The sequence below is a fragment of the Enoplosus armatus genome, chromosome 1, assembly GCF_043641665.1.
Source record: "Enoplosus armatus isolate fEnoArm2 chromosome 1, fEnoArm2.hap1, whole genome shotgun sequence".
In the NCBI taxonomy this organism is placed as follows: Eukaryota; Metazoa; Chordata; class Actinopteri; order Centrarchiformes; family Enoplosidae; genus Enoplosus; species Enoplosus armatus.
Window position 1 is genome coordinate 8088546 of NC_092180.1, and position 13627 is coordinate 8102172.

The 13627-nt window shown below is 40.8% G+C and overlaps 1 protein-coding gene across 2 annotated transcripts; it reads right to left on the reverse strand.

Moving 5' to 3' along the window:
* Window positions 1-1947: 1947 nt before the first annotated feature.
* slc12a1 (solute carrier family 12 member 1) lies at window positions 1948-13165 on the reverse strand. 2 transcript variants are annotated; one of them, XM_070929885.1, is made up of 26 exons: window positions 12908-13165; window positions 11615-11755; window positions 11140-11215; window positions 10173-10268; window positions 9672-9811; window positions 9446-9556; window positions 9221-9332; window positions 8937-9064; window positions 8558-8642; window positions 8151-8308; window positions 7956-8063; window positions 7733-7856; window positions 7470-7571; window positions 7021-7176; window positions 6828-6927; window positions 6554-6665; window positions 6069-6209; window positions 5389-5495; window positions 5199-5281; window positions 4407-4532; window positions 3590-3718; window positions 2949-3060; window positions 2656-2742; window positions 2367-2502; window positions 2173-2240; window positions 1948-2083 (listed from the first exon to the last, which is right to left on the reverse strand). In XM_070929885.1, exons 1-26 carry the CDS (start codon window positions 13163-13165, stop codon window positions 1948-1950), a joined length of 3132 nt encoding a protein of 1043 aa, XP_070785986.1. The 2 variants fall into 2 exon arrangements, with proteins under 2 accessions (XP_070785986.1, XP_070785919.1); XM_070929818.1 differs by having other exon boundaries at window positions 12902-13165.
* Between the last annotated feature and the right edge of the window lie 462 nt (window positions 13166-13627).

Genomic DNA, 13627 nt, shown 5'->3' on the forward strand with positions numbered 1-13627 from the left:
ATGCTGTACACTATAGATCAGATATAAATAGTATAGACAGTAATATGAATATGAATACACTCAGATACAGTATGTATGGGTATGTGAAAGCATACATGGTACAGGTAAGTGTACCGTAGTGTACAGTAGTGTGGCAGTTTGAATGGTTACTTTCACAGGGCATGCAGAATGTGTGTAGGTCTAGCTAAAACACAACTACATTTTGGCTTAGAGATCATGCTTGTATTAGTTCCTCATAAATTAGATGTGAGGTACTTAATTATTATTATTGTTACCATTATCTGATAATAGAACACAATCAATAACCAAAAGTCACTCAAAAACAATTTGCATGGCTCATTATGTAATTATATAGTCCAATCATGATATAAACTAATGGCCTGCAAAATCCATTTGAATGTGAAGAAAACTCATTGTTAATGACTTTCTACTCAATCTGTTATCATCCCCTGAGATGAAGTCCACTGCTGCCCTCCATTGGGAATAAATGGGCATTACTATTCAGGAACTATTAGGATTCACAGTCAGTGCTCATATTCAAGATGTGCATATATGACCTCTAACTCTAAAGACCTTTTATAAATCCTTTTGCATTAAATTAATATATATGTCTCCAATGAAGTGTCCAAATGACTCTATTTGACAATACCAGACTTACCCAGACCCCCAGGGAATTTATGAAGTATTTTCTAGTTGTTATAGCTCTGGTCTAAATATCTCACTGCTGTCTAGTTTAAACTTTTGAAGTGCATAGACTTTATACTTGTGTTTTGCACATAAAACCCTAGTGTGTTAAGTTGTAACAACATCCATTGTATAACTAGAAAAAATATAGAATTCAAAGTATAGTTTCACAATGTGCAAGTGCTTTCCCTGGACAAACGATATCTAACGTAATCTTAGGTAATCGCCTAATGAATGACAGAGACAAGAAAAACAGCTGAACCTTTTATGAATTCTTTATTTCAGGTAATCACACTTATATATTTAAATAGAAAGACAGAAAGATTTTCCTGAAACAAAAAGTGTAGTGTGATAGTAACATTAACAATATTTAAACAGTATAATGTGGAACAGGTAAACAGCTTTATAATAGCGGTGTATTTTACACTCAGTGAACATCAAAGCATCAAACCATTACTACCACAGTTTAAAAGAATGAAAAGAAGATGCTGTTAATCAGTCATGAAAGGGTTTTTTTGCTCAAAAAATATCCACTAGTGAATTCAGACGTCTACTATGTACATTTATTTTACAATCACAACAGCAGGCAACACAGTCACTCAGTGTAACAAAGCAGCTTTTGTTTTAATTCTATGCATATAATAATATCGGAGTATTCTTTCCATACTTGTCCATTGTTGCAAAGAGCTTAACTTTGCTCCCAAATTCACATTCAGACTGTCTGACATTTTCATATTCAATGTCAGAAATGCATTTTTCTTTATTTAGATTAGTCTTGTCCCTCGCTTACGGCATTCATAGAAAACTGAGTGCAGCACAGCAGTTAAAAGTTTACACTGTCTGGTACAGTGTAGTACAATGTGAGGTTCCCTTGCTGGCAACCTGGCTGCAACTTCACACAGTACAAGTAATAGCTTGCCAGATGACAACGTGCCGCAGGCTATCATGACGTACCGGACGAAGTGATAAAAACAGATGAATGGTTTAGCTGTGACTGAAAATGAGTTTTTATTATACCTTCATCAAATACACCAACTGACCACTTCTCTGTTTCGTTTTCGGTATTTCTTATATTTTCTTGTCTTAGCACTTGGAGTATGAATCCCCTCTTCAGGACTTACTTAAAAATGCTCGTGTTACATTGTGGTGTTGGTCTAGAGGACTGAATAACATTATCCAAGGTTCTGGTATGCTTTGTGAACATGTTCCATCATTATGGTACTTTTATTTCCTGTATAGCTACCTATATAGCCTGCAAGGCGCTCAGGAGTAGAAAGTAAGCACACTCTTGTGGTTGCCTCTAATGAGCAGGGTGGGTGGAAGGTCCTTTGTCAGAATGTCCAGCCAGGCCATGTAGAGGAAGTCAGAGACAGATTCCTTACGAGCAATGGGCATGCTCCTGCGGTGGGGGGGGTTACAGAGAGTATGTTAGCTGCTGGATTAAGCTTGACACTTCAATTTTATCAGGCAGCAGTTTGTTATACTTACACAATGATCAGATTGGCTGATTTTGAGTTTTCCTGAAGCAATTCATTCAGTCGCACCTGGAGGTTGGTCTGAAAAACAGCAGCAGTTACTTTTTGATGATGAATATTAAACTAATTTTGCTGTTTAATGCACCACCTGCAAACCAAACTAACACATAATTATGTCAGTGCTGTATACGAAGTCTTAACTTTTACCTTCTCCTCAAAGGTGCCCAGCTCGTCGTCCATGATTTTCCAGGGCTGCTCTCTCCGCATGGATTCAGCCTGAGCAGTGTCTTTAGACACCTCACGCAGACGGAAAGGCTCAATCATGTCCTCAAACTTGTTCAAGCTGGAGGAAAGCAGATAAGAACATGAGCTGAATGTGGAAAATATTCTTTTTTTTTTATCATGTAATATGCAGATACTATGAGGTGATTACATTTTACTATTACTGCACCATCTGGTCTGCTGTCACCATTATAACAAAGAAAAATACAATTACCTGTCAGAGCGGGGTGGGACATGGATGTCATCAATGACAATGATTTCGTCGCATTTAATTCTGAATTTCTGCAACAGAGACTTCATCCTGCAAGACAGATTATCACACACTGATTAATTTTCATATAAATGTTGGTAATTATTTTCACTTAATGCTAAATAACACGTCCTGTAAAGTGATGTTGTTGGCTCATGAATTTTCATATCTGGATTTTGCCAATTAATTTGCCCAAGCTAACTTCCACCCATCAAGCTATAATTGATATGGAAACATTAATTTGTTTTTTTACTCACTCCTTTTTATCCAGCTCACTGCGTCCAGGCTGCCCTGCGATGAAGATCCTTAATTTGCAGTCTTTCCACTTCTTCCTGGTGGTGAGGATGTAGGGGAGCAGCAGGGTAAGACCTGACAGAGGGGTAATGCATTTTCTTATTGTAAACACAATGAATCCAGTCGGTTTCATTATACAACATATGTATCTTTGTATTTCACAGTTGTCAAGGTGGTTATGTTACCTGTCTGTCACCGGGAGATATCAAAAACCAGGAAACAACTGATTAGATTTTGGTCGTGATCCAAATCTGCCTTTTCTGCTATTAGACTATTTGTATTGTCAAGTAACACATCAAGAGACTTGATTTCAAAAGTCATGATTATATTTTATAATACATGATTATCAAACAATAATTCATAAGAATGTTATCTCTGTGTGAGAAACTGTTTAGTGTTGATAACTTCTAGTTTACCATCTTTTTTCCTTTTGTTATGGCTTTAATTTATTGTTCAGGTGTTATTTATTTGACTGAGATTTCTTCAATCTGCACGTTGGCTGCATAAGTATCAAGGAGAATGTGATGTGTCTCTGTGCACGTATCTGTTACAACCTATAGGCGAAGTACACAAGAGAAGGTTGCCAAGGGGAACCAACACCTACCTCCGTCGTCAAACAGCCACCACACATCAATGGTGCCTTTAGGCTGTTTCGTCTTGAATTGAGCACTGGCCTCCAACAGCCTCTCATTCATCTTGGCAACCTGCGGGGGTGGAGGGCCGCAGACCGACACTGAGCAAGAGAGAAAAAAATATGAGAAATGGGAACTGGATGAGGGAGAGGGACAGTAGGAGGGAATGTAATTCATTGGCCGAGTGTGGAGAGTTAAGTTGGATGGGAAAACTGGCGCAAATCAACATTAAGCGCTGACTCTACATCAGCAGGAACAGCCATCTCTCAGGTTTAATGTTCCAATGAGTGGGATCCAGATTGCATACTAACGACCATCGCAGTCTTGCCAAGACGCAGCTCAGTGGTGTGTGTGTGTGTGTGTGTGTGTGTGTGTGTGATGTAGAGACAGAGACAGATCGAGTAAGAGGCTGCAAGCACCCTCTGCTGTCTGGGTTAAAGAGCTGTTCTTAAGAGACGCTCTTCAAACTGGAACGAATGGGACCATATTATTGGATTACACCCTCAAAGACATCTTTAGTGGGAGTGCTTGATTCAATTATGTCTCAATGGGAGTGTGGAGAAGTTTCCCAAAAAAAGATGTGTGTCATCGATTTCATTTTTAAATGTATGTTATCTCAGTTGAAGTATGAGTGTGTGTGGAGGGGAGTGAGATAAATACCTCCTTCTCCCACATATTTAAATCATACTCGTCTTTTGATGCAACCTTTGCTTTAAATAGCATAGATTGAAGCCTTTCTGAAATGTCAGGTAAGATGTTAACACAGAGAAATAACCTCTGGAGAGATACCTCTGGTCGTGAGCACTTGCTGAGAGGATTTCCTGGACTTCCTGAACAGTCCTCTTGCTTTCCCTCCGTTCGGCATCAGGTCATTGTCAATTGCCTGTTGCTCCCTTGCTGCCTTTAGCATCTCCTCTGAAAGACAGACAATATGTGTGACATTAGTGAGGATTCTCTTTGTTATTGTAAAGATGTCTACAGAGGCACCGCTGTAAACTGGTAGTTATTTTAACATCTTAACTGTTAGCTGTCTGACCTTTAAAGATACTTTGTAATCAACAGAACAACGTGCCCTGGCTTATCAGTGTTATTTTATCGTAGTCAGTTATTGTGGGTTGTTGTGAGAATAAAAGTTCACACAGTACAGCAGCACTGCGGTGTTTGACAGTTACTTTTGTTCTTTTGGTAGTTTAAAACAGTCAGAATGGATCTGAAGTCAGTTCAGGCTGACTATTACTCTCTCTGTATTTTAATATCTTAAAACACATTTACAAATGGCATTTTTTTTGTCCTTTTTTTCTTTCATAGTGAGTGTGGCCTTTCTTTGCACAGCTAATCTCTCTCTTATATGTATGTTTTATTCTCATATTATGAGAATACATCTTATATTATATATGTTTGCTGCTTTATTCATTTCATGCTGCTGTTGTAGGGTCCAATTATTTCCTGTCGTGTTTCATCCATCTACCTAACCTACCTGCAGCTTGCTTGAAAAGTAGTTCATAAGCATAATTGTTGTCATACTGAAGCAGATGTTCCGGTAGATTAAAGCACATAGCCTCAAGACGTTTTCATACAGACCTTCTGCCTCGACCATGTGCGACACATCAAGTCCCTGGTTCATCCTCAGCACCGCTGTCCCGTACTCAAAGTCAAACGCATCACTGTCAAAAAGGAAAAGAGAATGAGGACACCAGTTCAACACAAAGATCTCCTATCTATGTTTAATTGTTGGGTATATTATTGTCATGTGTGTTTATTTGTGACTTACTGCAGTATTCCCACGTAACTCTGCACTGCCTCTGTGCCCGCAGTCCTCCAGTTTCCCTTGAAGCCCATCATTAATATGTTGGGCTTCATACGGCCAAGACCAGAAGCCTGAAAGGAAAAGCACCACACTCATAGCATAAAGATAAAACCCAAAATCAGTTCACTGAAGCAACACAGACACCATGTTACCCTGCAGTTGTAAAACCTGGGGTCTTCATTAACTGAAGAAGAAAAAAAGTTTCAAAATGCCGTTTTACTGTCGGAAATTATGACCAGATCACTCAGCAGATCTCACTTTGTCTGCAGGGACTCATCCAATGCAGTGTTAATCAATTATAGCTTTTAATCTGCCCTGCTGTTTGAAGTAAGCAATCCTGACAATGAACCGAAGCCTTATCTCGAAAGTGCGATAGCCAGAGCCATAAGACTGTTCTCCTGCTCCTCATTAACTCTCCTCTTCTACCTCCTGCACTAATGTCCTGGCCAGATCCTCAAGACAAGTCCGGACCAGAGTCATAACACAGCAATAGATACTCAGTGTTGTGAGGAAGAAATGCGACAATAAAACCTGTTTAAATCTGCCGTCTCCCTCTGATCAAACCTGGCAGGTTACACTTTAATCAAATGGATTTTTTTCTTTTCAGTTGAAGAAATGTTTTTGTAAATCATGACCACACTGACCTGCAGCAGGCTCTCAGTCCCTTCCCTGAAGTCCTCACAGGCCACAGCGGCGTAAAATGCCTTGCGTTTGATCTTCCTAAGCCACAGCTGGTTCTTCTCCATGCCAGCGTTCATCTCTTCCAGGGCCTCTGACCTCGGGCCCTGAAAAGATCACAACATACGGCTGCATGTGAGTGTGAGTGTTTGTGTAAGAAAGAGATCCCACCTACACCTTTTTCATATTCAGAAAACACAAGTGAACCTAAACTTTAGTCTCGGGTATCCAGACAGTTGGCATTTCCCTCATCCCTGCTTGATATTCGCTTGAATATCCACTGCATGTGAAGTCTGCACTCTCTTTTAAATTTAAATTCGCTTGATGTGCAAATCTTGATTTGAATAAAAGGTTGATATTTAAATAAAGATTTGGGAAAGATGATATGTGCTGCCTTCGTAATATCCATTGTTTTGCATTTGCAACTGATGAGATAACAATATAACCTTACCACAAACACTTCACAGGTGAGACAGAGTCCATAGTTCTTAGAGAGGGAGTGAGCCAGATCTAGGAGAGCTGGTCTGGTCCGTGCTGAACCTGTCAGTGCTAAGATCTGAGGCCTGAGAAAGAAACAAGAATGTGTTGCAAGGTCAGTCTGTATTTTAAGATTCTGAAAATGTCTTTTGGTGTCAGTTTTTCATGTGTCACGCTATTAAGGAGTATTTTGTCAATCATTTTGAAATATATATTTGCACCCACGTTGATGCAATGCAGACTTTTACCTGAAGTTCTTGACATGATCCTCTACAGCAGACAGAGACAGAGCGTTACTGACTGCACTCACAAATGTCACCGCCTGAGTGGACGAGCCCCAGTTCACATCTGGAGAGAAAGTAAGAGTCCTGACAGGTTAGTTCACGCAGGCATGACATGTGAATGTACTTCCAAATATGCAAACATGTACACGCAGCTCACCCGGCTTCTTTACTGTGACATAAATGTAGAGGAGGATTTCAATGGCGTATGTGAGTAGAGCAGCCCACCAGTTGATAACAAACATAACAACACAGCAGAGCACTGCGCCCAGCAGGGATAGCCACATGTTGTAGTATTTATATGCTGGTCTCCAACCTGGGAAAAAGACAGAGGAAAGACCACATTTAGTAACTGCAGACCTTTGGACAAGTGATGGGAAACACACTGTACAGAAAAAAATCCATTAACAGTGACTTTGAATTTAAAACAAATCAAAATCTAATTATCTAATGAGTCAGTTTGTAGGAACCATCTTAAATCAGGTGCTTTTTGTGATAGTGCTTTGCTTTAATGTATTCACAGTCACTTACACACTAGCATACATAATTCCTGAAAAGCCTACTTGCAGAATTTTTCATTTATAAGCCACTTTGTCTGTAGAGACCCACCTGGAGACTTGGCGTAGGATGCATGGAAGCAGGAGAAATTGATGAGAGCATAAGATGCCAGAAAGAAGTTTGAGATGATAGGAGCGATGGTGTTGAGATTACCTACGCAGACAAAAAAGAATTGGAATTCAGTTTCTGCGAACTGGACAACAGTAAGCAGCTCATTAGCGTATTTGTTCATTTGAAAGTACATTTTAAGATAAAGTACGAGATTTTAGTTGTTTTAAAGATGGTAAGATGTTAAAACAGACAACTGAACTGACCAATGAGAATGAAGGCCACAGAAATAATGAATGTGAGGACATAGCCACGGATTGGCTCGTTGTTCTTGCCATGTCCCTTGGCAAAGATGTGCAGGATCTTATAGATGTTGTCTTTACACAGTGCCTGAGGAGAGACAGAGTTTAAGTTAGACATTCTTTTAAGAGCAATAATCTAGTTGTATCTCAGTGCAATGTCTTTAGAAAAGGGTGGTGAGTTACTGACCTGGAGGACTTTGGGAGCACTGACAAGGGAAGCCAGGGCTGATGAAAGGGTGGCTGAGAATGTTCCAGCAATGATGAGGGGACCGAACCCAGATACCATGGTCATCACCTGAACCAGAGGTGAGGAGAGGTGAGCATTAGAGATGGGAAAAAGGAGCTCTTCTTCTGTACGATTAGAGTTTGAAAGGCTGTGTACCTGATTGTTGTTAATCAAGCCAAAGTTGCATTTTTCTACTGCACAGGAAGAGAAATTATAGCCAAGCTCACAAGCAGCTGCTGCTGGACCAGTACACAGTGCTCCAGCAGTAATGTTGTCATTAATGTTTCCTGTGGCATCACGGACAACAGTGGCAGCTGATCAAGTAGAGAGAAGAACAGATCCATTGCTTAGGGATTTTTTAAAAGTCTAACAAACAATCTCACATTTCATATTAAATTCATCAAGGCAAATGCTAACTTGGGATGAACAGGCTACTGTATTTATGAATATGTCTAAATGTAACTGCATCTGCGAAAGGGTCATCAGTAGTGTTTGTATATGAAAAACACAAATGTAAAATTTGTAAAGTTTCTCATTGGAGCTTCATGGATTACTGAACTTACAGACACAGAGGGCCACGGCCAGGTAGGTGAGACCAGTTATGAGGATGGCCAGCAAGGTACCTTTAGGTATGGCTGCCTGGGGATCCTGTAAAACAACATCTGTGTTTGAAAATGTTGTATGTATTCCAGGGATAACAGGGACTACAAAGAAAACTGTTTCTGTATTAAAGATATATTCAAAAATGTAAATTATCAAATAAATGTAAGTAAAACAGCTTCTGATACTGTCCCAGGATTCATTCAGAGTATAAAAAATGTAGTGGTATATATTTTTTTATCACCTCCAGCCTTTTATTTAGAAACATATGTACCATAGCAGCTAATGATTCCTATGCATGGCACATGTCATATAAAATGATATCTATATGGAAAAAGTTACCCGCAAGTCGCCAGAGATGTTGGCTCCAGCCAGGATCCCGGTTGCAGCGGGGAAAAAGATGGCGAACACCGAAAAGAATGACTCATTATCTCGAAAATCTGGAGCAAAATTCTCCAAGAAGATTTTCGCTGTGAAAAACAAAGTGAGAGAGGGAAGAGAAATGGAGAGGGAGAAAGAAAATGAGATGAGCAGCGCTTTGTGAATGAGCCAAATCTTCACATTCTTGAGTTAAGTGGTTGTTTTTTGTAATGAAGATGTGCATTGGTTTGGAGAGGGAGTCTTACAGTTATAATTGAAGATGCCTTTGGATTTCTTATCAGTGGTTACAGGAATGAACGTTCCCACAAATACGTTCACTATGGCAACCAGCAAGACAATGAGTAGAACAATCTGTGCCTATGGGGACAAAATGATTAAACTGATTAAAGTTAAATAGTTAAAAATTAAAGTTATGGTTGGACGTTTTACCACAACAAGCCCAGAGACTAAGCATAATGTTCATCTCTCACCTTGGCCTCCCATTCCATTCCAGCAACTGATATGGCCAAAAGCAACACCACTGTAATACATCCAACAATTCTGATGTCGTTTATTTCATCCACCATGAGGGCAGCGTTCTCCTGAGTGCGACAGAAGGGACGGAAGAGGCACAGGTGAGTGTATAGTCAAATATCTTGGAATGAGTCATCTCCACAATTCCTCCGACAGTCACCTGCTCATTATAACATCACACACCTTGAGCAGCTCAACCACGGTCTCAGCAAATCCCACCACATACATGGCTACAGCCACCGCATTGGCAAAGGCAAAGATTAGACCAATCGACCCGCCAAACTCTGGTCCCAAACTGCGAGATATCAAGTAGTAGGCTCCTCCTGAAAATGGCAAAATGAAGCACACACACACATACATACAGTAGTGGATGATTAATCACCACATCACTGATTTATTGATTTAATGTCAGGACAAGTTAAGTAGGTTGTAAAACAGAGAAAAGGCTTCAAGAGGTGACATTCAGGTGCAGTTTTGAGCCTTGTGTCTTTATCTACACAAACCGTCCTCCTGGTCATTCTATTGTGTCAGTAAAAGATTTTATGTCAGGATGAGTGTGTGTTATCTCGGGCTACATACATCTATAAATAATGTTTAAACTGTCTGTGCCGGCTGAGTATCTGTTATGCCTGCCTGAGAGGTTGAATTCATAAAAGTTTCTGTGTATGACGTGTCTTGTCTTACCTCCTCTGACCACACCGTTAGTACAAATGGCCGACATGGAGAGGCCAGTGATGGTGGTGACCACACAGCTGAGAGCAATAACCACAATTCCCAGACCTGCAACACACATATATAACAGCTCAAAATAATTGTTTTTCAACTACAATGTTCTCAGGCATTATATTTAAGTGGTCAGTCATAAAAAAAATTGTGAAATGAAACCCTGCCTCCACACAATCACCTTTAAACACAGAGAGAGTTAAAGTCCCAGAGGGGCCTGGAGGCTATAAGTTACCGCCGTCTCCCGTACCTGCTCTGCCTACTGCCTGCGGCGTTTTCTGCTTCTCAAAACCATTTAGTTACGCCGCCTGAACAAAAGCTGCTGCCGATCGATAGGTTCTTAAGCAATGAACACACTCATGAAGCCATTCACACAATTTCCCCGTTCTCTCTGCCTCTCTCTCTCACTCTCACACTGGCTCTCAGAATAGACCTTCAGCAAGTTTCGATCATTATGGGACCTCAAAACGGCTACTTCAGTGGAAACTGCCCCAATTCAATCACTCCCTTCTAATGAGGGGAGGACTATATAATCCTTTAATTGTCTCTAGTTCCTGGAATCACTGGTAACACAGACATGTATGATCTGTCTGCTGTTACTCCAGCATTATCAACCTGAAAAGAACCCTGATTCAACTGGGGGGCTCATCTTTGGGTTCACTGATGAAGAGGGGCTGGACTAAAAGGTTGTCTCAATCAAGTCCAGTCAAGTTTTGTAGTAGTTTTGTATCACATTTTAAGGCCTACATTAGCAACAGCTCCCAACCTACCCTGAGCTGTGTAAGGAAAAAAGGAAAACCTCCCTCTAAAACTTGAGCACATGGTGGAAAATAGCTGTTACAAATAAAATGAACAGCACTATGTGCTTGGGGACTTTGTAACCGCGTGTGTCCCATCTGACCAACATGTCCATCCTTGTCTCACTCACCCCAGCCTGCCTGACCAAAGATCCAGGACAGACGGATGAACAGCATGACACCCCAGATGTTCAGCATGCATCTCACCTGTGGAAGAGGAGAACAATTTAAGTCTTCAGTGTGGGTCATGATTTATTATTATGTCAAGTGAGGGATAGAAACATGGTAATGTTAACGAGATGCATACTTGAACATGTAGATGTTATAACCATAGTTTCCATTTCAAGGACAAACTGAAACATCTGTATCTTGATTGAATGACTTTTTTAAAGTACTAAACGGCACTAAAAAACATTTTGGGGTCTTTTTATGATCCCTGTGTCACCAGCAGCTCTTGAGCAAATGCAAATCACTCCCAGACTCTGGTCTTGAAAGCCCCACTTGGCCCTGTTGTGTTATCGAGCCCCCTCTTGCCAGGTCACAGTTACGTGGGGGACCCTGCTTCTATAAAGCAGAGGGAGCCCGTCACGAATCAACATAACTCACCAGGACGCCCCTTATCCAGCCAAACTTTACTGCTCCTTTGTTGCCGTCAGTAGGAACACCAGACTCCAGGTCATCAGAAGGGGTCCCTTCACTCCCCTCACCATCATCCTCCACTGTGTCTGGCACAGAAATCGTGCCATTCTGTTGGGAAAATGTAGAAACAAATATAAGGGAAAGGAAACATGTAAAGTGTTTTCTGCCCTCTCATTAGATACAGACATGTTTGGGGAGAGGAAACCCTGGTGGTTTGATTTGGATGAAGATTGATAAAGTGTCTGCAGATACATTACACTGTTGTGTGTCTGTCCCTGTAAACTGAAGAGTATTAGACAAATCTAATTTTAACTTTCTATGTAGATGAATAGTGACTGTTAAATGATTCTCCTGCCTGACATCTGATTTAGTGAGACCTCTCAGATGTGTTCAATTTCCCTTTACTGGGAATTATTATTATTATTACTACTGAGTCATTAAAATCTTAGATTACTTGAAACGTGCATCTTTGTGTCGGGGTCATTCATTAATTCAAAGTGTAGCCAAATATTTCTACATTAAATGTACCAGACTCAAAGTATGAGTCAGCTGTATTTAGTCTTCCCTAATGCATTTGGAGATTCTCACATGAATCACTGGTTCCTGGGGAAATATTTTAAGATCTTTCTGTCAAGATGCCGCTGATTGGGTGATAGATGGCCTTGCACATTCACGCTATATCTTGCAATCTGTCTTAAACTGGAATGACACATAATTTTCTGCTGGGGAAGACTGCTGAAAGATGTGTCTTATTTTGGCACTTCAGACATGCTAATCTAGTTCAACCTATAAAACCCAAATGACCTATGACCCCCATTTCTTTTGCAACACAAGGCAGTATAACGGCCTAATAAAAAGCACTAAAAACTCAAGTGTGTCAAGTGTGTTGATTGCTGTTGTGTTCCAGAATTAACTTCACAGACCGAACTGTGGACACTGAAAGTGATGCTGTTTTCATCATTAAACAAGTGTAAAATATCTCATTTCACTCTGTTTTGAGTCTTTAACCTGAGTGAATGGACTGTGTCGTTCAGGAGCAGAACAAAGACTGCACTTTCAGAGTCAGTGACAAAAAAACAAAACAGGTCTAAGCTACTCTCCGCAGAAGGTTTGTTGAAGGACAAACATGCATAACAGAAGAGGAAAGGTGTGCAGACCACGTATTACAGGGAAAACAGAAAAACAAGAGGAGAACACAAGGGTAGAGGATCTGTATCATTCATATTTACCAGCTTCACTCACAGACATACATGCACTCACCTTCTGAAACACATCGTGGAGCTCCTGCAGGGATGGTCGCACAGCCCGGTGACCACTCACACTGCCTGCATTGCGATAGAAGTCAATGTTGGGCACTCGGTCCAAAGTGTCATGACCAAAGGCACTGACCACCGAGGGCCGGACCGTCCGGTGTTCCCCGTTAGACAAGTTGGTCTCCTCATAGACAGGAGGTTCGTCCAGCGTGGAATCATAAGCGGGGTTAACATGCTCCCCTCCGTTAGACTTGATCCTCTCCATCAGGAATGCTGAAGGAGATTCTCAGATTTAAACAGTCAAGGATAAAACAGCAGTGTAGTTCTTAAGTCTTAAGTCATCCAACAGTGTTTTAAAAAAAAGCAGAGCACTGCATCAACTGGTGCGGTTATCCTTGTTTATTGATGTATGGACTAGGCTAGGATTAGATTTGTAGAGATCTCTGCTGCTCTGAGATTTCTGTGCATAAGCTCGGTTTGTCTGAGATGACCTACCTTTATACCCTGCATCCCAGGGTCATACACTGGCTGCCAGCTATTGGCTAACTCTTTGGATCAACCCTCAGAAAACTGAACGAGGGGTGTCAGATATGTCCTTGCTCCATCCTAGGGGACACAAAGGCATTGCTTAACGATTAACCAAGTCATAAACACCAAACGAGAGATAAAGGCGCTCATTGCCTGAGTTCTGGAGAATTGATTACTAATATTATTGTCTGAAGTGCAG

Coding starts and splice junctions, on each gene's coding strand:
- slc12a1 (XM_070929818.1), bottom strand. CDS start 13,165: ATGGAGAGGATCAAGTCTAACGGAGGGGAGCATGTTAACCCCGCTTAT. Junction 10,269..11,139: donor CTTTGGTCAGGCAGGCTGGG/GTGAGTGAGACA, acceptor TGTGTGTTGCAG/GTCTGGGAATTGTGGTTATT. Junction 9,557..9,671: donor CCGTGGTTGAGCTGCTCAAG/GTGTGTGATGTT, acceptor TGTCGCACTCAG/GAGAACGCTGCCCTCATGGT.